Source organism: Ailuropoda melanoleuca, chromosome 6 (genome assembly GCF_002007445.2).
Source record: "Ailuropoda melanoleuca isolate Jingjing chromosome 6, ASM200744v2, whole genome shotgun sequence".
Lineage (NCBI taxonomy): Eukaryota > Metazoa > Chordata > Mammalia > Carnivora > Ursidae > Ailuropoda > Ailuropoda melanoleuca.
The window spans coordinates 7310328-7337603 of NC_048223.1; the positions used below are offsets into that span (position 1 = coordinate 7310328).

The following is a 27276-nucleotide window of genomic DNA, read 5'->3' on the forward strand; positions in this document are numbered from 1 at the left end:
TCTTCCATTGTCTCTCTTTTTATGATGTGCACACCACTGATGCTTAAAGCTTGTAACTGTTAATTCATTGTGGAGTGCAATTAGTAGTATTCTAACTACTTGCACTACTTTTATATAAAGACAGTTCAGTTCTTCTACTCTTTCTTTACCTGGCGGTACAATTGATACAAGAAAGCAGAATAAATGCCTGATCTCTTCCCTTTATTGGCCAGTTTTCAAGTTGATGAACTTGTTCCTGGTCTTCCTCCAAAGATGACCAAATCTTTCCTTTTAAAAGTGTCATTATGAATTCATGAATTGAACATACTTGATGGGTTTCGTACATTGCAGTTATTATCACTATTGAACCTTAAATTGTCCCATGTTTGGCTAGTGGGAGCCTCTTCTAATTAATTTTTAAGTCCTTTTGACATGACCCTAATAGTCTTTGGTGCTTGTTACCTGATATTTTAAGATGTTCCAAATTCATCTTATATGTTTCCCGCCCTATACCTGGAATCAGCCATTTCTCTAAGAAGCCCTGATTTCCTTTAGGGAGAATTATATGGCAGGCTCTAGTTGGGGGCTGCAGATGCTCATTGCAACTAGATTGGTCATTTTTTTTCTAGTCCTTTTAAATGGACAGAACTAAGACACACACAAAGATATATAATACTTCATGGGTTCACATTGATATTTGCAATTCAAATCTTACTAAACCTCTTCTCCATTACATCTCATTCCCCTTTCTTCCATGCTAAGAATCCTGATTTTTAGGGACTAAGAAGATGAAAGGGTAATAGAATTAGTGTATATGATAATTATTTCATTGGTTTTATCCCATATTATATCACTTAATGTCCCAAATAATACTAATATCACCCTTAATGTGGTTACTGAAAAATTAAAAATTTTTTGCATACGCTCTCTCTGTGCTCTCCCCAATTTCCTTTAAAGATTTGAGGGAGATGGGGCACCTGGGTGGCTCAGTCGTTAAGCGTCTACCTTCGGCTCAGGGCGTGATCCCAGGGTCCTGGGATCGAGCCCCACATCAGGCTCCTCCGCTGAAAGCCTGTCTTCCTCTCCCACTCCCCCTGCTTGTGTTCCCTCTCTCGCTGGCTGTCTCTCTATCAAATAAATAAATAAAGTCTTTAAAAAAAAAAAGATTTGAGAGAGAGAGAACGCGCACAGGGGTTGGGGAAGGGGCAGAGGAAGAGAGAGAGGGGGTCTTTGGCAGCTCTGCGCTAAGCATGGAGTCCAGCATGGGGCTCTGTCTCAAGAGCCTGAGATCACTCTTAACCAAGAGTCATACACTTAACCAACTGTGCCACCCAGGTACCCCCTCCCCATTTTTTTAATAGTCATACTTTATCCACAGTGTTGGAGCATATACCCACTACAGTATACTGTACTTTTCCCTCCTAGTCCTCATTTAGTCTTAGATCTATAGGTAACTATAGGTAACATCACCAGGTGTTATGTGAATGTCTCTCTAGTCATTTTGATTGTCTGAAGCTTGTGCTCTAGTGCTTTCTTCAGGAATAGCCTATGGGAATAGTAATCCCTGAGTTTGTGCATTTTATATTTGGATAAAGTCCGTTTCATTGGATACAGAAGTCCATGGTTCATACTTTCTCTCAGTTTCCTAAATATATTTATTTTCTTCTGGCATAATGCCTTGCTGTTAAAAATCTGATACTCTTTTTCTTCTAGATGCATAAAGGATTCTTTTTCTTTGAAATTCATAATTTTACTAGAATGTTTTGGCACTTGTCATTCTGGGTTGATTTTATCTTTTCTTCTTTGATTTCTGAACATATTCTTGAATTTAGCATTTAATATTTATTCTGATTTTTTTTTATTTTCTTCTTCAGATGTTCTTACTGTCTGTAGATACTTGGCCTACCTCCCATATTTGTCATTTTTCTCCTGAAAATCAATTGGAGGAGTCCTACAGACTAGATTGTTGCAACCTTATTGTGGTCCTAGCACTCGGCTGGTATTGAAGAGGGTAAAACTCCTTGTTTCAGCTGATGCTCTCAAATTGGCCTGTTGTACTTTCTAGTAAATTCATGATGGCTCTTTTGGGATTATCCTGTTCTGAGTTCCATTAGGTGCAGTCCCAATGAGGATTTCTTTATTGGGCAGGTATTTTGGGTATTGGTGGTTTGTATTCTGGGACTTGTTGAGGATACCTTGTCATCTAGTTTTGTTGTAAACGTTGTCAAGGGGTTTTGGTTTTGCTATCTAGTTGCTCTGTTTTTATGTGGGGATTTGGAGAGTTTGAAAACTGTGCTGCTATTGCTATTTTCCCAGACTTCCCCATAACTGGTGTGTGTGTGTGTGTGTGTGTGTGTGTGTGTGTTTATAGTTTATTTGAATCAGGATTTAAATAAATTTGTATGTCTTACAAAATCTGTAGATTTCCCTCCTGTATCTGTTTTCCCCCTTCACTCTCTTTCTCCTTCACTCCCTCCTTTTTTCCCTTACAACTTTATAGTTGAAGAAACCACATCATGTATACTAAAGAAAAAGCCTAAAGAGTTTGCTTATGGAATCCCTGCAGTATAGTTTAACATGTTGTTCTGTCCTTGGTATTTCCTTTAAAGTGGTAGTTGGATCTGGAGTTTTGATTAGATTCCAGTTTCACAATAAAGGTATTATTAAAACCAAACAAATGCTGGAAAGAACAGCTCAAGGAGAGCAAACAATACAGAAACAGAAGCACTGGAGTGAAAATTTCAAGTTGAAAAGTTGACTTTGGAGGCTCCTGGGTGGCTTGGTCAGTTGAGCATCCAACTCTTGATCTCAGCTCAGGTCTTGATCTCGGGATCGTGAGTTCAAGCCCCACATTGGGCTTCACACTCGGCATGGAGCCTGCTTAAAAAGAGGAAGGGAGGGAGGGAGGAAGGGAGGAAGGAAGGAGGGAGGGAGGGAGGGAAAGGAGGAGGGAGGGAGGAACAAAGAGGAGACAGAAAGGAAAGGAAGGACAGGAGGGAAGGAAAGAAGGAAGGAAGAAAAAGAGAAAGAAGAAGGAAGGAAGCAAGCAAGCCTGGGGGAATGAGGCATGACTGTCAGTGGGTACAGGGTTTCTTTTTAGCGTGAAGAAATTAGATTGTGGTGATCGTTGCTGCTGAATTGTGTACTTTAAAAAATGGAGCTTACAGTACATGAATTATATTTCAGTTAAGCTGTTATCTTAAAAGAAGTTAGATTTAAAAACAAAAGGGATACCTAATCCTCTAAGACTGATAGGAAGAAGGTTGGCATGGGTACACATGCTGATGAGTTATAAGTGACCTATCCTATAAGCTCACTTACTTACAGAGTGAGACTTACATATGCAGTTATCTATTGAATATATCAATTGGGGTATTCTACTGACATGTCAAACTCAATATCATTGCTGACCAATAGAAATGTAATGCAAGCCACATGTAATTTTTCATTTTCTAATACCAGTTTAAAAAATAAAAACAGGGGCGCCTGGGTGGCACAGCGGTTAAGCGTCTGCCTTCGGCTCAGGGCGTGATCCCGGCATTATGGGATTGAGCCCCACATCAGGCTCCTCAGCTACGAGCCTGCTTCTTCCTCTCCCACTCCCCCTGCTTGTGTTCCCTCTTTCGCTGGCTGTCTCTGTCTCTGTCAAATAAATAAATAAAATCTTTTTAAAATAATAAAAATAAAAAATTAAAACAAATGTGAAATTAATTTTAAGATTTTATTTTTTAGTAATCTCCATACCTGGCATGGGCCTCAAACTCCTAGCCCCAAGAGCAAGATTCATATGCTCTACCGACTGAGCCAGCCAGGCGCCCCTGAAACTAATTTTTATATCTCTTATTTAATCTAGTGTATCTAAAATATTACATTTCAACATGTAATTTATGAAAAAATATTCGTGGGATATTTTTTCATTCATTTCTCATACAAATCTTCGAAATTCAATGAATTCATCATAATTCAGGCTTCCCAGGTTTCAAGTGCTCAATAGCTCCATATGGATTTTACCTAAGTATTGGACCATGTGAATAAGGAGGCTTAAAAGGAACCCATGAATTTGTTCCTGTCTCCTTGATCTCAGTAAAGACCCCTCTTTCTAAGAGTCATTCTCTTATTTTCCTCTTTCTTAACATTCACATCAATCAGTCACTTAGTAAAGATAAAGATAAATTTTTATCTTTAAAATTTATGCAAATCCTTCTCTTCTTATCCAATCCTACTTATCCAGTTGCCCCAATTTCAGGACTTTGATATTTCTTGCCTAGGCTTGCCTCTCACCTGGTCTCTGCTTTTGCCCCTCATAAACGCATCTTCTACTTTGCAGCCAGAATCTCTGCCTAACTGAAAATCTCACATGTTAGTACCTTTAGTGGCTTCCCAGTATTGCAGCAGCAGCAGCAGCAGCAGCAGTAGTAGTGGTGGTGGTGGTGGTGGTGGTGGTAGTGGTGGTGGTGGTAGGAGTAGTGGCGGCGGTGGTAGGAGTGGTGGTGGCGGCGGTGGTAGTGGTGGCGGCAGTAGGAGTGGTGGTGGCGGCGGTAGGAGTAGTGGTGGTGGTGGTGGTAGTAGTGACTCTTTGGAATGTGGAAAAAAGAAAGTAGCTATCTGTCCCTCCCTCGTTCTTTTATTTTCTTTTTTTTTTTTTTAATATTGTATTTATTCACTTAGAGCAAGTGAGAGAGAGACAGAGCATGAGCAGGGGGAGGGACAGAGGATGAGGGAGAAGCAGACTCCCCGCTAAGCAGGGAGCCTGACGTGGGCCTGGATCCCAGGACCCTGAGATCATGTCCTGAGCCTAAGTCAGGTGTTTAACTGACTGAGCCACCCAGGTGGCCTTCCCTCATTGTTTTAAAAAGTACGTTTAGTCTGTTTCTTATATATATAACACAGTAGACTGTGTTAATAATTTACAAATGAATATAATTATACTAAAGGAATATGATAAAGTACAGGTTCCTTTGCATGGCATTTAAGGGCCCGGCCCCTTATCTACCTTTCTGCTTCATCTTTTGCCTTGCACTTTATATTCTGGTAATACTGCGCCGTTTGTTTCCAAGTCTCTGAACATTTATCATCTGTTTCACTCTCCCATGTGTTTACTGCTGCTGCTTCTGCCTGGTTGCCCTTCCTAACTTCCTTCTCTTGACAGTTCTCTTTTGTTTTGGTGGTGGCAGTGGTAAAAACACTTAACATGAGATTTACCCCCAACAAACTTTTAAGTGTACATTATTATTAACTGTAGGCACTGTGTTGTACAGCAGATTTCTAGAACTTGCTCATCTTGCATAACTGAGACTTCATTGAACCTGTTGAACAATTCCCTAGTTTCCCTTTCCCTCCAGCCCCTGGAAAGCATCATTCCACTCTTTGCTTCTATGTGTTGGACTGTTTTGGACACCTTATATAAGTGAGATCATGCATTATTTGTCCTTTTGTGATTGGCATAGTATAATGTCCTCCAGCCTCATCCATGGTGTCACATATGGCAGGATTTCATTCTCCTTTAGGGCCAGATAATATTCCACTGTATGTATAGGCCACATTTTTTTTATCCTTTTTATCCTTTCATCTACCTATGGACATTTAGGTTGGTTGCATATCTTGGCTCTTGTGAATAATGCTGCATGAACACGAGAGTGTGGATACTTCTTTGAGATTCTGATTTCAGTTCTTTTGGATATATACCCAAAAATAGGATTGCTGGATCATATGGAAATTCTATTTTAAATATTTTGAGGAACCTCCATACTTTTTTGATAGTGACTGTGCCATTTTCCATTCCCACCACCAGTGTACCAGGGTTCTAATTTCTCCACATTCTCAGCAGTACTTACCTTTTTTGTCTTTTGTTTTTGAATAGCCATCCTAACAGATGTGAGGTGCTATCTCATTGTGGTTTTGATTTGCATTTCTCTAATGATTAGTGATGTTGAACACCTTTTCATATACCTGTTGGCCATTCGTGTGTTTTCTTTGGGGAAATTTCTGTTCGTGACTTTTGCCTATTTTTAATTGGGTTATTTGTTTTGTTGTTCTTATTAATGAGTTGTTAGAGTTGACCCCCTGTCAGATAAAGGGTTTGTAAATATTTTCTCCCATTCCATAGGTTGCCTTTTCATTTTGTTGATTGTTTTCACTGGGCTCTTTTTCCAGCAAGTCTTTCTCCTCTAGATTAGATAAGATATGCCCTTCCCAATTCCCATGAACTTGTAAATAACTCTCACTTGTTACTTACCTTACTATATTGGAATTATTTGTCCTTAATAGGTCTGATTTGTCTTTCCCCCTCCCCCAAGACTCATACTGAGGGAAAGGATTTTGCCTCAGTTGTCATTTTTGTACTCTAGTCCCTACTACAGCTCTTGTCATATAGTTGACACTCAGAAATTAGTAGAACTAAATACAACCCCTGAAAATTTAATAAGTTGCGAAAGTTTAGGACAAGGCATTAACGAAAGTTAAAATAATCGAACGCTTAGATATTTTATTAATACCAATGACCTCTGTTTGAAATTTGAGTAGATAATGAAACTGAGAATAGTGGTACTTTCGATTTTACGTGAAAAAGAATTGTAGCATACATAGAATACAAAAAGGTAAATATGTACAGTGTTTTTGTCTGTTCTTCTCATGGATTTATTCCCAGTGTGTAGAGCGGTACCTGGCACATAATAGTAAGTAACTGATCAATAAATATTTGTTGAATAAATGAATGATGGGTATAGAAAACACTCTAACTTCATACTTTATTGGGTTTTAAGGCAAAAATTAAGTTCAAAACATTTCATCTCTAATTCAATTTAAAATTTACCACTTAAAGCAAAAATCAGGTTACTATATTCTCACATTATAGTTCTGTAAAGGAAGTCTGGTGTATAAATATGTATTTTTTTCTCTTTTAGTAAACGAAGCAAAAAAGGAGATAAAAATGGGAAAGGCTTGAGACATTTTTCCATGAAAGTGTGTGAGAAAGTTCAGCGGAAAGGTACAACGTCATATAATGAAGTGGCTGATGAGCTGGTATCAGAGTTCACCAATTCGAATAACCATTTGGCCGCTGATTCGGTAGGTACCATCATGCACTTGACTTTAACTGTGATGGTGGAACAGTGTGTCTCTGGTTTGACTGTCGTTTGTTAAGGACTCAGACAACCTAGAGAATCCCCGACTCCTTTACCTGAGGGTTTCATATTGTCAGTTGGGGAATTCTTTTGTTGTTGAGTTTCTGTTTTGTTTTAGAAAGGGTTCTTTTATTATATATTTAAACATAAAGCTTAACATGTATTTTTATTTTTATTTTTATTTTTTTTTTTTAAAGATTTTATTTATTTATTTGACAGAGACAGAGACAGCCAGCGAGAGAGGGAACACAAGCAGGGGGAGTGGGAGAGGAAGAAGCAGGCTCACAGCAGAGGAGCCCGATGTGGGGCTCGATCCCATAACGCCAGGATCACGCCCTGAGCCAAAGGCAGACGCCCAACCGCTGTGCCACCCAGGCGCCCCAACATGTATTTTTAAAATATAATTTTGGGGGCTACAAAAGGAACATACTTTTTTTTTTTTTTTAAGGTTTTATTTATTAGAGACAGAGAGAGAAAGCATAAGCACAGGGAGGGGCAGAGGGAGTGGAAGAAGCAGACTCCCGCAGAGCAGGGAGCCCAGTACAGGGCTCGGTCCCAGGACCCTGAGCCAAAGGCAGACGCTTAACCAAGTGAGCCAGCCAGGTGCCCAGGAACATACTTTTCTTAAACATACTTTCTATATTTGAATGACCTTGGATATGTTTCTGAATTCTTTAGTGTTTCTTCTGTGTCTAAGTCAGTTTGAAAAATTCATCTTGTTTTTAGTTGAAAAAATAATATATGAACATGTCCCAAAAAAATTCATTTGTACCAAAGAGTATATAGTAAAAAATATCTCACCTTTTAGAAAAGATTTTTATTTACTTATTATTTATTTGAGAGAGAGAGAACACAAGCAGGGGAAGGTACAGAATGAGAGGGAAAAACAGATTCCCCGCTGAGCAGGGAGCCTGACACAGGGCTCGATCCCACTACCCTGAGATCATGACCTGAAGGCAGATGTTTAACCACCTGAGCCACCCAGGCTCCCCAAAATATCTCCTGATTACCACAGACCTTAACCTGTCTCCCCAAAGGTATATTCACTATTATGAGTTTCTTGAGTATCATCCCAAAAATTCCTTATGCATACACATAATAAAATTTATTTCCTTTTTTATTTTATTTTTAAAAGATTTTATTTATTTGTTTTAGAGGGAGGTAAAGAACAATTCTCTCTTCGAAGAGGTTCTTTCTGCCTTTTGTAATCTATCCTCCTTCTTAGGCAACTGCTGATCTGCTTTTTATCATCATAGATCAGTTTGCATTTTATTTAAATGTAATCATATTATATGTACTCCACAACAATTCTTAAAACAGTTCTTGACCTTAGTGGAAATATTTATAGTCTTCCAACCTTAATTATGACATAGGTTTTATTTTGAGATGCTAGCAACCATAATTTGATTTTTTTAAATGAATGTTTCTTTCTTTTTTCTTAGCTAAAAAAAAAAAAATCAGAAATGGATATTGAATTTAATCAAATTCTGTATAGTTTCCTGGAAACTTAGGAGTTTTACACTGATAGTCATAAATGAGATTGGTAGGGTTTTTTTGTTCTTACTATCTTTGCAGTTTTGATTTGCAGTGTTATGCTGGTTTTTAAAATTTAAAATTTTTTTTTCTTTCTTCTTCTTCCCCTTTACTCCATTACAGGCTTAATAGCATTGAATGTGTATTTCTCTTCCCTGACATACTGTAGAAATCACCTGTGATACCATCTAGGCCTGGAGATTTGGTGGGGGGTAAAGCTTAAATAGAATTCTCCATTTTTTCTTTGGTAATTAGTCTGTTTAGAATTTTTATCTCCCTTAGAGTCAGATTTGTATTTTATGTTTTCTTAGAAAATCTTCCATTTCATACCTGTTCTCAAAATTATTTGCTATTATTTTTCTCAAAGAACCATCTCTTGAATCTGTACTAACCTTCCTGTTTTGCAGTTAATTTCTTTTTTTGTCTTCATTTAATATTCTCTTCTCTTTCCTGAAGTTACTTTTGTTACTTTTCTGCCTTGTAGAATATGGTGTATACTTTACTTTTATTATTTTTGTTTAGTAATGAAAATCTTTATAGCTGTGCCTTTTCCTCTCGTTCACTGCTTTAGCCATTTCCCATTGATTCTGATATAATGTTATTCTTTACATATTCTGTAACTTTGGTTTTAATTTCCTCTCTGACCTAAAAATGGCATTAGAGTTTTTATAGTTCCAGGTGATGGGGATTTTTGTTTGTTTTTTGTCTTGGGGTGAATGTGCTGGATATGTTCCTTATCAGGCTATCACACTGGCCATTTCCTTTGTCTCAATCTCTGCTAAGGAGCCACATGGTTTTGCTCTCCCCTCCAATTTTCACTTAGATGTCACTGTACTGAGGCATTTCTTCTTAGCACATTTCATCATCTAACACACATTTTTACTAACCACCTCCATCCCCATCCCTGGATACAAGAAGTAAGGGTTGGGGTTTTTTCTTCCTATCCCCTGCTGTGTGGGTTTTTGTTTTTGTTTTTTGATAAATTGGAAGGTTTGTAGTCTTTAGTTCTTTAATTGGTTATCTTTATAACTTTAAGTAACTTCAATATTTTGTTTCTTTCATTTGTTATCACCTATAAACCAGTATCTGTTGATTATGAAGGGAAAAAAATGAATATGCTTCTATTTACTTGCATTTCCCATCTTTCCTGTTCACCACAGATTCAGATTGAATATATTAGTGGTAGTTGTTAAAAGAATAATATTATTGTTGTTGTTATTACAACTTTAAATGAATATATTTTGCCAAAACCTCTATTATTATGTACGTCATCTGTTTGAATAGTTCATCTGCTTTCAATCCCATACCCCTTTAAATATCAAGGAGAACATCAGCAGGCCTACTCTGTTGTCTCCTGATATTTTTTTATTATGTTATTATTTCTACAGTGTCAGGACATCTGATATTTAAATTCACTTTTGTAACTTAAATCTCCCACCTGTTTAAGTTTAGCTGTATTCAGTGTTCGCCACCATCCCTTATTATCATGACATTTGATTGATTGGATTTTTCTTAGGAACTCCATGCCCACAATGAAGGTGGGGGCTTTTTCCACAATCTAAGTTAACATAGTCTCCTTCATTTAGAAAAATCTTCCTACCAAAAAAAAAATGCTGAAGTAAACAGTGTGTTTTAGTGATCTATATGACGACATTTTGGTGCAAGTTCCCTATTTTCATTGTAGACTAGTAAAAGTTTTTAGATCAGCACTAGTCCCTGGACTACATACTTGAAAAGCACATGCATCCTTGACTTTTCAAAGTCTAAGGTCCTCCCAGACAGTGCAGGGCTTTATCCCACTTTAACTAACAACTCAACTCCATTACCCCTTTCAGATGTATATACTGTTGTCATGTATGTTAGTTCTGTATATATTCTTGATTCCACAAGACATTATTGTTTTATAAAGTGAGTGTTAATTGAGATATACCCACATATTTATCTTTCGTGTTGGGCTTCATTCAATCCTACATCTCCAAACTTCCACCTTGGATCCCATCCACCTTTCTTCTACCTGAAGAAAGCCCTTTAGTATTTTTTAATTTAGATCTGTTGCTAACATAATCTTTATATTTTAGATTGTTTTATCTTTTAGATTATTTGAAAGTACCTTTATTTCATCTTTACTTTTGAAGGTATTTTCACTGGGTATAGAATTCTTTAAACACTCCAAAGATATTATAATAAAGATATTAATTAAATATCTTAATATCCTTTGTATTTTAACCCTTGAAATGTATCACTCATTAAAAATATTTTTTAGCAGGCTTATGACCAGAAGAATATTAGGAGAAGAGTTTATGATGCTTTAAATGTGCTAATGGCAATGAACATAATTTCAAAGGAAAAAAAAGAAATCAAGTGGATTGGCCTGCCTACCAATTCTGCTCAGGAATGTCAAAATCTTGAGGTAAGTGAGGAAAATCTGTTTTAAATAGTAGTTTGCTTTATTTTTCATAAGAAGCATTTTATTTGGTTTTATTTATTTATTTGAGAGATAGCACAAGCAGGAGGGGTGGCAGAGGGAGAGGGAGAAGCAGACTCCCCGCCAAGCAGGGAGCCCGATGCAGGGATTGATCCCTGGGATCATGACCTGAGCCAAAGGTAGACTCTTAACCAACTGAGCCACCCAGGTGCCCCCATAAGAGGCATTTTAATTTAGAAATACATATAATATTAAAATATTTCTACTTGTTCATGTATACTACGTCTTTTTTTTTTTTTTTAACAGACTCTTCTGTGTACAGTTTTAGAACTGGAAGGAGATTTAGAGAGGTGTATAGTTTGATGTCCTGATGAAACTGAGGGACATAGAAATTAAATAACTTGATTTTACTGTTTTTTAGAGAAGGTCTTTATTTTATTCTAGTTTAATTCTGAGCACTCTACTAATAAATTTTTGACAACTCATAGATAGAAGTAATATCTTATTTGACTAAATGCTTGCTGTATGGATTCAAAAAAAAAAGATCAAACTGGCTGTTTACCTTTTGTGTTTAAACTTTTATCTTTGATTCTCACATCAGTGGCAACAGAACGATATTTCATCTGTATCTTTATCAGAAAGGATAGAAAGTTCAGCTTACATGAATTTGGGGATGATGTGTGCAAAAACATTTTTTATTCCATTAACTTTAATCATTATAGAAAATCTTTCCTATATGAGCATGTACCCTGACCTTCTGGTTTTAAATTGATTTGACATAATTGTACGGTCATGGCCATAAATGGAATAAATTGAGGTTAAATATAGTTTCTGGCAATAAATATGGTTGCTTTCATGTTTTTCTCAGTCCTTTTTCCACTCAGCAAATCAGAATTTATTTGGTATTGTACTTGTGGGTGGAGGGAGAAATTAGACGTTCATCAGAGGTTGTAGAATGTTTTTCAGATGCTAGAGTGGAAATGAGCTCCTTGTCTCCTTCTGAAAGAGTGGAATTTTTTTTTTTAATTTTTTTCTCTAATTTTTTTTTAAAGATTTTATTTATTTGTAGGAGAGAAAAAGCAGCAGGCAGAGGGAGAAGCAGGCTCCCCGCTGAGCAAGGAGCCCCATGCAGAACTGGATCCCAGGACCCTGAGATTGTGACCCGAGCCGAAAGCAGACCCTTAACTGACTGAGCCACTCACGTGTCCCAAGGATTGTTTTTATTACCAGTAATATTAAGCTGATAACAAAGCCTCAAGAAGAAAAAATCTATTAGCAGTTACTGTGTGTGTACCCAAAGATTATACAAGACAAAATCTCTGACCCCGGGGCGCCTGCCTGGCGCAGTCGTTAAGCTTCTGCCTTCGGCTCAGGGCGTGATCCCACCGTTGTGGGATGGAGCCCCACACCAGGCTCCTCTGCTATGAGCCTGCTTCTTCCTCTCCCACTCCCCCTGCTTGTGTTCCCTCTCTCGCTGGCTGTCTCTCTCTGTCAAATAAATAAATAAAATCTTAAAACAAAACAAAACAAAAAAATCTCTGACCCCAGGAGCTTTCATTCTAATTGAGGAAAGGAAAAACATAAAAGAAGTTACCAAACTGTGATGAGTTATTCCTGTGAAAGACGTATGTACAGATTCTCTGGTAAGGGAGATGAGAGAGGTCTTTACCAAGAAAAGAAAAAATTTCCTGGAGCTCAGTGGTGAGGAGGGTGTTTGCCCAGTGGTTCAGGGCAGGGAGGGCCTTCCAGAGGCCCTGCATGGGCAGAGGCAGGCATAAGAAAGCATGCACGCAGCTGGGTGTGACCAGAGTGCAGGCAGGTCTAAAGGGGGTAGATTTCTGAGTGTGAAGCTTTGGAGGCCTGATTCTGGAAACAGTGGGAAGCTTTTGAAAAATTATTAACAGGAGAACTGATAGGACATATTCTAAGGGATCACCCTCCTGATGGGTTAGAAATTGAACTGACGGGAAGATGAGGAAGGAAATTGAGGGGGTGTATTGAAAATGGTCTGAGTTAAGTCAGTGGCATGAGGTTGGAGAAGTGTTTTAGAGGTAGAATCGATACAACTTGGCCTGGTGTTAGATGGGGGGCATGAGGGGCAGGTAGGGGCCTGGCCTGTCACAGCTGCAGATAGAGAGGGGAAACTCGTTTCAAATATAGAAAGCCACATAGATTTTTCAAGTGAATCTTAAGTAATTTAGGATGAAAGTGCTTTAGTGGTTAGAAGAGGAATGAGAGGAAACTCTTGGTGCAGACTAGAGTAGATGGGGAGCAAAAAAGCAACACTGTTGGAGTAGACAAGAAAAATGTCATGTTTGTTGTCATTGACTTTTGCCCAAAGACACAGTGAGGAACTCATCTACAAGGAAATTCAGACCCTAATTCCTATTTTCTAGGTAGTTGTAAGAGTGAGGAAAATAATAGTGTGAAGCTGGGAAATTTGTCCCATAAGAATGTTCCTTACTACAAGTAGGACTTGTGCATTGACTATATAGGCTATCTGTATTAGGAGCTATGCCCATTTAAAAGCCAGTTAAAATGAAATCTTAAATGAGATTTTACCTCATTTTTTGGGTTAGGGAGTAATATAAGAAAGTAATTAATAGTAAGGTCTCTGGAACCAGATGGCTTAGGTACAAATCCTGACTCTTGCCATTCCCTAGCTGTGTGACCTTGGGCAGTTACTTAACCCTCCATTCCTCTACTTCCTTACATGCAAATGGATAACAATAGTACTTACCTCATAGGGTCTTGTGATGATGCCTTCAGATAATGTGTGTAGGAAAAAAAAAGATAATGTGTGTAAAGTGCTTGGTTGAGTTGGTGGCACACAGAGTAAGTATTCACTAAGTGTTAGCTGTTACTCTGATTAGAATTTGAAAATAGCAACAAGTACTGCATATCAAGTATTTATTAAGTGGATGGGTTTCATTAATGATGATGTTACCACAATTCTGCTATTGTGCCTACTTGCTTACCCCAACCCCTGCTCCCCAAAAAGCTGTGATATGCCTTTATTGATTTTGGTAGTTAAAATGGATTGAGTTTTAAGGAAAATTCTTTTCTTTTTTTTTTTTTTTTTAAGATTTATTTATTTTAGAGAGAGAATGCAGAGCACAAGCGGCAGGGGCGGGGGGGAACAACAGGGAGATGGAGAGGGAGAGAATTCCAAGAAGACACTGCACTGAGCGCAAAGCCCAATGCAGGGCTCAGTCCCAGGACCTTGAGATCATGACCTGAGCCAAAGCCAAGAGTTGGTTGCTTAACCAGCTGAGCCACCCGGGCTCCCCTTAAGGAAAATTCTTGAAACCTCAGAATTGGGACCTGGAAAGTGAGCAGTACTTTTTTACTCTCCATATGTTCATGTTATTTTGTGACCTGTGTTTTAAAGATAGAGAAGCAGAGGAGGATAGAACGGATAAAGCAGAAGCGGGCTCAGCTGCAAGAACTTCTCCTGCAGGTAAAGATGCTGGGATGGTTTTCATTCTTTTCCCTGCCTATGTTCTGCTCTGCTTACTTGGTTTTAGAATCAGTGTTTTCTACTTTGGCTGCCTTTTGAGTAGTGTCTGGTGGGACCACACTAGGGCGGCCTCCTCCACATCTGAGCTCACCACCATCCACATGGTCTTCCTTTAAGATGGTTCTGTCTCTCACCACCATCGTGGCCCGAGGGCAGGTCACCTGCCCTGTGCATGCCTTACATTTTGCGATTTACTTCTGACCCTTACTCTGAACAAAAACCATCAGAAGTCCTTTTGTGTGTTCATTTTAGTCCTCATTTGGAATATCAAGAAGTAAGGCTCGTTAAACTTCAGGCACTTTGAGTAAAATAATCAAATCCACCTGTAATAATTTATTATCTATAGATAACAGAATAACATGTAATGATTCAGTAAGCTTCATAGAAATACCAAAAGTTAAAATGCATTTCTTTTTAAGAAAATTAGCTTTTATAGTGTAATAAGGATCCTTGTATTTATACTGTTTCGGATAATTGCCTGGAATTTGGGTGGTTTTTTTAAATATAATAGAGCCAATGTATAAAATCATGTGAGGTAAAATCACATGGACTTTTTTTTTTTTTAATTTTATTTTTGGTAATTGCAGTTGCTGTAAAAATTCACTTTGAGCAGTACACTGGGGTCATTTTCAATGCAATCAGAAACCCTTTTTAAAATGACCCCAGACGGTCTTTATGCTTTTTTTTAAATCAGCAAATTATCTTTATTTTGTTTTGTTTTGTTTTGTTTTTGTTCTTTATTTTTTTTCTTGAAGTATAACTACAGACAGTGTTATATTAGTTTCAGGAATACAATGTGATGATTCAACAATTTTTTTGATTAGTTCATCATACTTTATATTGTATCATATCCAATGTCTTGTGTGTGTGTGTGTGTGTGTGTGTGTGTGTGTGTGTGTATGTGTATAACACCCAGTGCACCACGCAATATGTGCCCTCCTTAATACCCATCAACGGCCTATCCCAATCCCCCACCCCCCACCCCTGAAGCCCTCAGTTTGTTTCCCAGAGTCCATAGTCTCTCATGGTTCATTCCCCCTTCTGTTTACCCCCCCCTTCATTCTTCCCTTTCTTCTCCTACCAATCTTCCTATTTCTTATGTTCCATAAATGAGACAATTATCATATGGTTTCACTCATTTAGGGAGCAAATTGTCTTTATATGAAAAGCCTTCTCAACCACTCATAAAATCCACTTTGATTTGACAGCCGTTAGATCCTGTTTAATTTTTGATGTAATCCACTTTCCAGAAATAAAGGTAACAAGTTACCAAATATTGTAGCAGAGTTTTTCCAAAACACTCCCTTTGTCTAATGGACAGAATATGTTAGGTATTCTTAAATGTTCCACATTTTTGTTTTTCACTTTCTAGATGCTTATATTTGCTTGTTTATTTCATGTTCATGTATAAATCAGAGCAGCAAGAGAAGACCGTTTAGACCTTGCAGAGACCTATGTGTGATCTGAGAAGGAAGCAGAGCAAGGGCAGAGGAGTAGCAGCAGATAGAGCAGAGATTGCCCAGACATAGGCCAGCTCCAAAGGTGACGTTCCACCCTGATTAGGCCATTTCTTTCTTCCGTACTGTGTTCTGTCTGCTTTTCACTCTGAACCTTGTGGGACCTACCTGAGGAGCTAGCGCTGGAGCAAGCATTTGATGTATTTTTCATGCTGGGTTTCCAAATAAGGTTTTGTTTGAAGAGAGTGTTCTGCAGCTTACAAAACAAAACAAAACAAAAAACTTGAAAGCTGACGGTTTATTGCTAGGCTCTTCCCTGTGGAATTCTGCCTCCTGCGACCTGGCCTGCCAGGCACCGGCTTCTCATCCACGTTCCTTCCCCCAGCTTCCTTTGCTGTCCCTGTCCCCTCATGGTTTCTCACTAGCTCACACTCCCTCACCTCTTTGCCAGGCCTTCCTTAGATTTCCTCAAAATCCTCATGTAACCTTTTGGAGCTTGATTTTTGGTAGATGTTACTTAGAAACCCTGTTTATCAGTATGCCTGTACTTCTCTGTTCATGAGAAAGAAGGTGCTGGGCATGATCACCTTCATGTAGGTGGGACATTCACATCCCTGGACAGCCTTCATAAAGAATGAAGTTGAATATTTTTTCCTCTGCTTATCTTTGTACAATGAACACTATTTTTTTAAGTCCTAAATTTCTTTTCCTCTTCTGTCTCTCAAACCAAATATTTATAGAAGATTTCAACCCAGGGGTAACCTAGCTGTCAACATTTATAAAAGTAGGTCTCCCTCAACATTAAAATGAAACCCAAAGTATAACTGAAAACAGCTACTATCTGGTCTTCTGGTAGACATACATACAGCTTATTTCCTGCTAGTGTTTTATCTCTCGTTCGTCAAATAACATTGATGTAGTTTTCTCAGAAAGTAAATTAAACATGTCCCTGAATACCAATAATTTACCATGGCAAAGCTAGCTTAATTTTAAGCAAGTTAATGTCACCACTCACTGACATCACATGACACGGGTCAGTTTTACTTCCCAGTTTTACTTCCACCACTTCTCATTTACCCTTGGTAATGTAGACAAGGAAGGGTGTGAGTAGGTGATATCTGTAGGTGATCCAGATACCCTACTTTTATCATTATAACTGTGATACCTTTTCCAGCCCTTAAACCTTTTCCAGGGCTGCTAATGTATAGCAAAGTGAATGTGTGCACCTGCCCTCTTATCAGCCTCTGAAATTGATGTTAATGAGCCTGGAAAAGAACAAAAGGCTGAAGGAAATCAATCAAAGGGCAACAAAGGAAATCCATTCAAAACAAATGGGAGGTGATTTTTCTTTTTACTGTCTGAATAACATTATATATGTTATTACTGCTTTCTTCACCAGAAAAATCTTTGATGCTATTAAATGTACACAATAGTGAACAGTGAGTCACAAATATATAAGGACTCTTACTTATTACTGCTGATATTCCGTCCTATGCTGAGGCCCTGCCATGGCACTAGGGCCACAGAGCTATAGGGCAGAGTATGAGAGCATCTCCTGAGATGCTTTTTCTAGTAGAAGGGAAGAGAATCTGGGCAGAAATATTCAAACATCTAATTCTTTTTCTCAGTTTTACAGTATCAATAGTGTATTTTTTCAACATTAAGTAAATTAAGCAATGAATATAAAACAGCCCTCATTCTTTACCAGCAGAAAATCATGAAGTGTTTTCAGTAATGTTTGATAGTATTGATAGTGATAGTTTGGTTTTTCGTTTTGTTTTGTTTAAAGAGAGAACACACACCAGCAGGGAGGAGAGGGAGAAGCAGGCTCCCCACTGAGCAGGNGGCAGGGGCCCCCCCCCCCCCCCCGTGGGGCTTGATCCCAGGACTCTGGGATCATGACCTGAGCTGAAGGCAGACACTTAACTGACTGAGCGACCCTGGTGCCCAATAGTGATAGTTTTTTGAAGTGATTGGTATTGATAGTGATTTTTGAACACACTGTTAGGGCTAGAATAAATTGGTATCCCTTTTGTTTTGTGCATTTTAGGAGTAAATGTTCACTTTCTAGGGATAGTACCCTGTCATTTTAAGATAAAAATAATCTTAATTAAACTTTTGTTAAGGCTCAGAACTTAAAATAAATAATCTTAGGATAAGATTGCTAAAATATAAAAGTAACTTAAATTCATCACTACTAGGTAAGATGGGACACGTCGATGAAAGGGAATGAGTGAATCTGACTTTAGGAGCATTTAAAACCACTGTTTCATGAGCAGATGAAAAAGTTGAATTGCGTAGTCTTTGTAGCTATGGAATTCTGTGATACATTTGCCTTATTAAAAGGGGGGTGGGCAGTCACTTCTTTGACTTGCAAAAAATGGTTATAACTAAAAATAGCGGCAAGATTCAGTATAAAGATTCAGTCCTTGATATATCTTACAAGTGCTAAGCCTCAGTTTCTTGCCTGGAAGATGTCGGGTGGGCAGTGGGTCAGGCCAGATTCTAGCTGTGCCCTGAGGATTCGGGAATTCTGTGGAGCTGCCCTAGGAACCTAAGGGGTGAGTGAGGGCAGAGCTGCTGGGCTCTGGACTCCCTGCCCCACTGCAGCCAGCCAGAGCAACGCTACTTTCGTCTGTTTTATATAGTGTCCCATAGATTTCATTTGAAGAAAGGATTCTGTGGCTTTATAAAGTTTGCATATCCCTGAGCTAGATGATCTAAAAGGTGTATTTAATCCCAAACTCCCGAGGGTCTGTGTTAGATAAATGGAAAATATAAGTTCACTTGGTATCACTTTCTCTGTGCCACTTTAAGAAGAGCTGCAGGCACTCATGGGCTCTCCCAGATTTGTAAGATCCTGTATCTATGGATAACAGAAGCCATAGGCCCCATTATTTACATTAGGATGATGTTAAACATCATTTGAAACTATATGTTTTCCCTTGAAATGTATCTGAGTTAGATCATTCTAATCTTTTTTCCTAAATATTTCATTTTAATTCACTTATAGGTAGGTGGCCTCTTTAGTAACTCTAATTTCTAATACCGTTAATACTATTTCATACTATTTAAACTTTCTAATAGTATTTAAACTCTCTAATTTCTAATACTCTAATACTATTTCTTAAATGTATTTATTTTAATTCATTTAATGCCAACTCACTTATCCACATTAAATGACCATACTCTTTTTCTTGATCATTACAGCAAATCGCTTTCAAGAACCTGGTTCAGAGAAATCGGCAAAATGAACAGCAGAACCAGGGCCCTCCAGCTCTGAACTCCACCATTCAGCTGCCATTTATAATCATCAATACAAGCAGGAAAACAGTCATAGATTGCAGCATCTCCAGTGACAAGTGAGTGGAGAACCGGGGGAGGACTGTTAGGGCTGGCCTCCTGTGAACACATTCCTATCATTTGCACCATGAAGAAGGGTGTCCTTCATTATCTGAGCCCTCAAGGCTGACCTCCCTGGGGCATGGGAAACACCTGTGCAGCCGTGGAGTGCTGCCAGCTCCTAGTGCATTCTTCGTCACTCACCCTCTGCAGCCCCTGTCTTGTGCCTGGCACCATACTGCCTGTACTATATACATACTGGAGCCCGGACCCCAGCCAAGATGTGTGTGTGTACACGTGTGTGGTAACCCTGGGCAAGTAAGTGCCTTACAGTAGACCATCAGTGAGGGCCTGGGACAAAGTGGGCTCACCGGTGATTCACTTCCATAGTTTAGTGTGGAAGTATTTTGGGTCAACATGTAGCATTAAGGTACTTGTTTCCTTGTTCTGCTGTATCATAGTTGAGTGTGCCCCTGTTTATTATTGAGTGGACATGAAAATGCTAGAAGCATTCTCTGCTTTCTTTTTTTCTTACTTATTTTATAGCTAGAAGTTTATACCTTTTGATCACTTTCACCCATTTTATCTACCCCCACCTCTGGCAACCAACAGTCTATTTTCTGCATCTGTGAGTTCATTTTTTTTAGATTCCACATAGAAGTGAAATCATCCAGTATTTGTCTTTCTCTGTCTGATTTATTTCAGTTAGTATAATGCCCTCACGGTCCACCCACGTTGTTGCAAATGTTGGAATTTCCTTTTTTTTATGGCCTAATATTCCATTTATACACACACACGCATACACACACATACACATATACCACATTTTCTTCATCCATTCATATATCAGTAGACAGTGAGGTTGTTTCTGTATCTTGGCTATTGTAAATAATGCTACAGTGAACATGGGGGTGGAGATATCTTTGTGAAATAGTGACTCTTCAGATATATACACAAAAGTAAGACTGCTGGATCATATTGTAGTTTTATTTTTAAATTTTTGAGGAACCTCCGTACTGTTTTCCATGGTGCCTGCACCAATTTACATTCCCACCAACATTTTTTTACATTTTAACTAAAGTTGATGATGATATTTATCATAGCAAGTGAGAAGTAGCAGTTTTAAAATTACTGCTAAGAATTAATTTGTAATTCATTTTACCCTTCCTGAAAATGATCATGGTCTTCAGGCTGTGACCAGTGTCCTGAGATGGTTGAGGGAATCGGGTGTGGAATGAGACAGACCCAAGTGTGGATTGTGGCTCCCCCATTTAGCTGCTTTGAAGCATTTTTCTGAAGAACAAAAGGGGATGATTCCAAGGCCTCTACCATATCCTAGCCTTGTTGTGAGAATTAAATACAATGATGTCTTTAAAGGATCTGACCCAAGGCAAGCCCTTTATAAATATTAGCTGCTGTTACAAGGAGTCAGCATATAATCCATTGACCAAATTCATTTGAAAGCAAAAGAGGGCTCAGTAATTACATCAGTACCACAGGCATAGTCCAAGACTGTCCAAGGGAGACTGGGACCTCTCCTTAGAGCTATAGCATTGCCCTTGGGCTTTGCCTTCCCTTGTCTTCCCCACTGTTTTCTCACGCAGTGTTGCTTCCCCTGTTTATCTTGATTGCATACAGAGATTCTAGGTCATTTAAATAAGAAGGTGCCAAAAGAAAAAGAAAAACGGTGAGCAGGAATTTCAAAAGTATATTTGATAATTAAGACTATAGACACAATTAAAAATAGTATGAAGTTAGAAGATCCATTTTTCAGTCTTATCTTCTCTCTACATAATTTCTTAACCTTTCTGAGATCTGGATGCTTCCTCCACAAAAGTAAGATTTACAGTACCTAACTTGCTGGTTTTTAAAAGTTACAGATCAGGGGAGGAGTTAAGAGGGCGGAGGAGTAGGGGTCCCCTTTTTCAGCCGGTCCCCTGAGTCGAGCTGGATAGGTACCAGACTGTCCTGAACACCCATGGAATCAGCCTGAGACGCAGGAAGATACATCTGGATCTCTACAAATGAACATCTCCAGCGCTGAGTATTGAGGTACAAAGCGGGGAGCCGTGAAACCGTGCACAGATATTGAAAGATAAACGGAAGGGAGAGGGAGCCTCCACGTTCGGGCACTNTCTACAAATGAACATCTCCAGCGCTGAGTATTGAGGTACGAAGCGGGGAGCCGTGAAACCATGCACAGATATTGAAAGATAAACGGAAGGGAGAGGGAGCCTCCACGTTCGGGCACCGGGAAGCGGTAGCCACCTGCACGGGGGAGCGGGCAGACTCGCGGACCAGTACCCGCAAGAGAGCAGACTGTGACCAGGAGCCAGGGAACGCGCACGACCAGTCTGAAATCCGGAGCTCCGGAGTGCACGAACCACACTGAAATGGAGCTCCAGAGCGCGCAGGGGCGGCTGGCTGCTGGCGGTGTTAGAAACACAAAGGACAGAGACCCGCTGGCCCTGGAAGTGAGGGCTTGGACGCAGGGTGTGGGGCGCACATCCTGGGACACTGTAGGGTTTAGCAGCACCAACAGAAACAGAGTTAAAGTGGCCAGAAGAACCCAGTGGAGAGCGGACTGCGATCCCTCTGTTCTGAGANGCTGCTGCTCTGACTCTCAGAAGAGGCACAGCAGACCGCCAGGGAAAGCCGCCAGAGAACAAAAGCCTGGAAATACCGGCTCACAGTGTGCCCATCCTCATCCCCCCTCGCAGGGGACAGGGAGACTCTACCCAAACAAGGTTGCCTGAGTACCAGTGCGGCAGGCCCCTCCCCCAGAAGGCAGGCTGAAAAATCAAGCCCACATCCCTAANAGGGAGACTCTACCCAAACAAGGTTGCCTGAGTACCAGTGCGGCAGGCCCCTCCCCCAGAAGGCAGGCTGAAAAATCAAGCCCACATCCCTAAGGTCCCTATAAAACAAGCGCACACTGCCTGGGTCCTGGTCAATAATTTGGGCTCTGGACAACCCCACAACCTCTCCTCATCAGAATGACGAGAAGGAGAAATCCCCCCCAGCAAAGAAAAGACAATGAGTCTGTGGCCTCTGCCACAGAAATAATGGATATGGATATAACCAAATTATCAGAAATGGAGTTAAGAGTAACAATGGTCAAGATGATGTGTAGACTTGAAAAAAATATTAACGAAAATATTAACGAGAATATAGAATCTCTAAGGGCGGAAATGAGAGCGAATCTGGCAGAAATTAAAAATGCTATGAATCAAATGCAGTCAAAACTAGATGCCCTGACGGCCAGGGTAAATGAGGCATAAGAACGAATCAGCAAATTGGAGGATGAGATGATAGAAGAAAAAGCTAAAACAGAAACTTGGCTCAAAAAAATCCAATCTCGGGGCACCTGGGTAGCACAGTCGTTAAGCGTCTGCCTTCAGCTCAGGGTATGATCCCGGTGTTATGGGATCGAGCCCTACATCAGGCCCCTCTGCTGGAAGCATGCTTCTTCCTCTCCCATTCCCCCTGCTTGTGTTCCCTCTCTCGCTGGCTGTCTCTGTCAAATAAATAAATAAAATCTTTTAAAAAAAAAATCCAATCACAAGAATGTAGGTTACGGGCGATTACTGACTCAATGAAACGTTTCAATGTCAGAATCATTGGCATCCCTGAGAGCGTGGAGAAAAAGAGAGGTCTAGAAGACATATTTGAAGAAATTGTAGCTGAAAACTTCCCTAATCTAGCAAAGAAAACAAGCATCCGTGTCCAAGAGGCAGAGAGGACCCCTCCCAAGCTCAATCACGACAAACCCATGCCACGTCATGTCATAGTGCAATTTGCAAATATTAGATCCAAGGTTACAGTATTGAAAGCGGCCAGGGCAAAGAAATTTCTCATGTACCAAGGCAAAAGTATCAGGATTACGTCAGACCTGTCTACACAGACCTGGAATGAGAGAAAGGGTTGGGGGGGGGGCATTTTTAAAGCTCTTTCAGAGAAAAACACGCAGCCAAGGATCCTTTATCCAGCAAGGCTGTCATTCAGAATTGATGGAGAGATAAGGACCTTCCAGAATCGCCAGTCACTGACCAATTTCATAACCACGAAACCAGCCCTACAGGAGATATTGGGGGGGGTTCTATAAAAGTAAAAAGGCCCCAAGAGTGATACAGAACAGAAAGTTACAATCTATAGAAACAAAGACTTTACAGGTAACACGACATCATTAAAATCATATCTCTCAATAATCACTCTCAATGTGAATGGCCTAACTGCTCCCATAAAATGCCACAGGGTTGCATATTGGGTAAAAAGACATGACCCATTCATTTGCTGTCTACAAGAGACTCATTTTGAACCTAAAGATACATCCAGATTGAAAGTAAAGGGATGGGAAACCATCTTTCATGCCAATGGACCTCAAAAGAAAGCTGGGGTAGCAATTCTCATATCAGACAGATTGGATTTTAAACTAAAGACTGTAGAGATACAGAAGGGCACTATATTATTCTTTTTTTTTTTTAGATTTTTTATTTATTTGACAGAGATAGAGACAGCCAGCTAGAGAGGGAACACAAGCAGGGGGAGTGGGAGAGGAAGAAGCAGGCTCGTAGCAGAAAAGCCTGATGTGGGGCTTGATCCCAGAACGCCGGGATCACGCCCTGAGCTGAAGGCAGATGCTTAACCGCTGTGCCACCCAGGTGCCCCAGGGCACTATATTATTATTAAAGGATGTATCCAACAGGTGGATATGACAATTATAAATATCTATGCCCCCAACAGGGGAGCAGCAAGATACACAAGCCAACTCTTAATCAGAATAAAGAGACATAAGATAAAAATACGCTAATAGTAGGGGACCTCACCACTCCACTCTCAGCAATAGATAGATCACCCAAGCAGAAAATCAACAGAGACAAGAGCTTTGAATGCCATACTAGACCAGATGGACCTCATAGATATATATAGAACACTACACCCCAGAACAAAAGAATACTCATTCTATTCTAATGCCCATGGAACATTCTCAAGAATAGATCATGTTCTGGGTCACAAAACAGGTCTCAACCGATACCAAAGGACTGAAATTATTCCCTGCATATTCTCAGACCACAATGCTTTGAAATTGGAGCTCAATCACAAGGAAAAATTTGGAAGAAACTGAAACACTTGGAAACTAAGAACCGTCCTGCTCAAGAATGATTCGATAAACCAGGAAATCAAAAATCAATTTAAACAATTTATGGAGACCAACGAGAATGAAAACACAACAGCCCAAAACCTATGGGACTGCAAAGGCAGTCCTAAGGGGAAAATACATAGCCATCCAAGCCTCACTCAAAAGAACAGAAAAATCTAAAATGCAGTTTTTATATTCTCACCTCAAGAAGCTGGAACAGCAACAGAAGAACAGGCCTNTAAAATTGATAGACCACTGGCAAAACTTGTCCAAAAACAAAGAGAAAGGACTGAGATTATTAAAATTATGACTGAAAAGGGAGAGGTCACGACCAGCACCATTGAAATTGCAAGGATTATTAGAAACTTTTATCAACAGCTATATGCCAAAAAACTAAACAATCTGGAAGAGATGGAGGCCTTCCTGGAAACCTATAAACTACCAAGACTGAAACAGGAAGAAATAGATTTCTTAAATAGGCCAATTAACTATGAAGAAATTGAGTCAGTGATAAACAACCTTCCAAATAATAAAACTCCAGGCCCAGACGGTTTTCCTGGGGAATTCTACCAAACATTCAAAGAAGAAATAATACCTATTCTCCTAAAGCTATTTCAAAAAATAGAAACAGAAGGAAAGCTACCAAACTCATTCTATGAGGCTAATATTACCTTGATCCCCAAACCAGGCAAAGACCCCCTCAAAAAGGAGAATTACAGACCGATTTCTCTAATGAATATGGATGCCAAAATCCTCAACAAGATCCTTGCTAATAGAATCCAACAGTACATTAAAAGGATTATCCATCATGACCAAGTGGGATTCATACCTGGGATGCAAGCATGGTTCAACACTCGCAAATCAATCAATGTGATACATCATATCAACAAGAAAAGACTCAAGAACCATATGATCCTCTCAATTGATGCAGAAAAAGCATTTGACAAAATACAGCATCCTTTCCTGATTAAAACCCTTCAGAGTGTAGGAATAGAGGGTACATTTCTCAATCTCATAAAAGCCATCTATGAAAAGCCTACTGCAAGCATTATTCTCAATGGGGAAAAGCTGGAAGCCTTTCCCTTAAGATCAGGAACACGACAAGGATGCCCACTCTCGCCACTATTATTCAACATAGTACTAGAAGTCCTTGCAACAGCAATCAGAAGACAAAAAGGGATCAAAGGTATCCAAATCGGCAAAGAAGAAGTCAAACTGTCTCTCTTTGCAGATGACATGATACTCTATATGGAAAACCCAAAGGAATCCACTCCCAAACTATTAGAAGTTATAGAACAATTCAGTAAGGTGGCAGGATACAAAATCAATGCCCAGAAATCAGTTGCATTTCTATACACGAATAACGAGACTGAAGAAAGAGAAATTAGGGAATCCATCCCATTTACAATAACACCAAAAACCATACGTTACCTTGGAATTAACTTAACCAGAGACGTAAAGGACCTATATCCTAGAAACTATAGATCACTTTTGAAAGATATTGAGGAAGACATAAAAAGATGGAAAAATATTCCATGCTCATGGATTGGAAGAATTAACATAGTTAAAATGTCCATACTACCCAGAGCAATCTACACTTTCAATGCTATCCCGATCAAAATACCGAGGACATTTTTCAAAGAACTGGAACAAATAGTCCTTAAATTTGTATGGAACCAGAAAAGGCCCCGAATCTCCAAGGAACTGTTGAAAAGGAAAAACAAAGCTGGGGGCATCACAATGCCGGATTTCGAGCTGTACTACAAAGCTGTGATCACAAAGACAGCATGGTACTGGCACAAAAACAGACACATCGACCAATGGAACAGAATAGAGAACCCAGAAATGGACCCTCGGCTCTTTGGGCAACTAATCTTTGATAAAGCAGGAAAAAACATCCGGTGGAAAAAAGACAGTCTCTTCAATAAATGGTGCTGGGAAAATTGGACAGCTACATGCAAAAGAATGAAACTTGACCACTCTCTCACACCATACACAAAAATAAACTCCAAATGGATGAAAGACCTCAATGTGAGACAGGAATCCATCAAAATTCTAGAGGAGAACATAGGCAACAACTTCTATGACATCGGCCAGAGCAACCTTTTTCACGACACATCTCCAAAGGCAAGAGAAATAAAAGATAAAATGAACTTATGGGACTTTATCAGGATAAAGAGCTTCTGCACAGCCAAGGAAACAGTCAAAAAAACTAAGAGACAGCCCACGGAATGGGAGAATATATTTGCAAAGGACACCACAGATAAAGGACTGGTATCCAAGATCTACAAAGAACTTCTCAAACTCAATACACGAGAAACAAATAAACAAATCATAAAATGGGCAGAAGATATGAACAGACACTTTTCCAATGAAGACATACAAATGGCTAACAGACACATGAAAAAATGTTCAAAATCATTAGCCATCAGGGAAATTCAAATCAAAACCACACTGAGATACCACCTTACGCCAGTTAGAATGGCAAAGATAGACAAGGCAAGAAACAACAATTGTTGGAGAGGATGTGGAGAAAGGGGATCCCTCCTACATTGTTGGTGGGAATGCAAGTTGGTACAGCCACTCTGGAAAACAGTGTGGAGGTCCCTTAAAAAGTTAAAAATTGAGCTACCCTATGACCCAGCCATTGCACTCCTGGGTGTTTACCCCAAAGATGCAGATGTAGTGAAGAGAAGAGCTATATGCACCCCAATGTTCATAGCAGCATTGTCCACAATAGCTAAATTGTGGAAGGAGCC

General features: G+C 39.5%; 1 protein-coding gene across 11 annotated transcripts in view; it reads left to right on the plus strand.

Moving 5' to 3' along the window:
• Nucleotides 1–27276, plus strand: part of TFDP2 (transcription factor Dp-2) — a 177411-nt gene that overhangs the window by 136481 nt on the left and 13654 nt on the right. For 10 of the 11 annotated variants that reach the window (XM_019797119.2, XM_011221859.3, XM_034661884.1 and 7 more), the window contains 4 exons: nucleotides 6882–7044; nucleotides 10897–11043; nucleotides 14450–14518; nucleotides 19246–19397. In XM_019797119.2, the coding sequence (XP_019652678.1) occupies nucleotides 6882–7044; nucleotides 10897–11043; nucleotides 14450–14518; nucleotides 19246–19397 (531 nt within the window). The remainder of the gene's footprint in view (nucleotides 1–6881; nucleotides 7045–10896; nucleotides 11044–14449; nucleotides 14519–19245; nucleotides 19398–27276) is intronic. The other variant, XM_002916860.4, reaches the window with a different exon arrangement.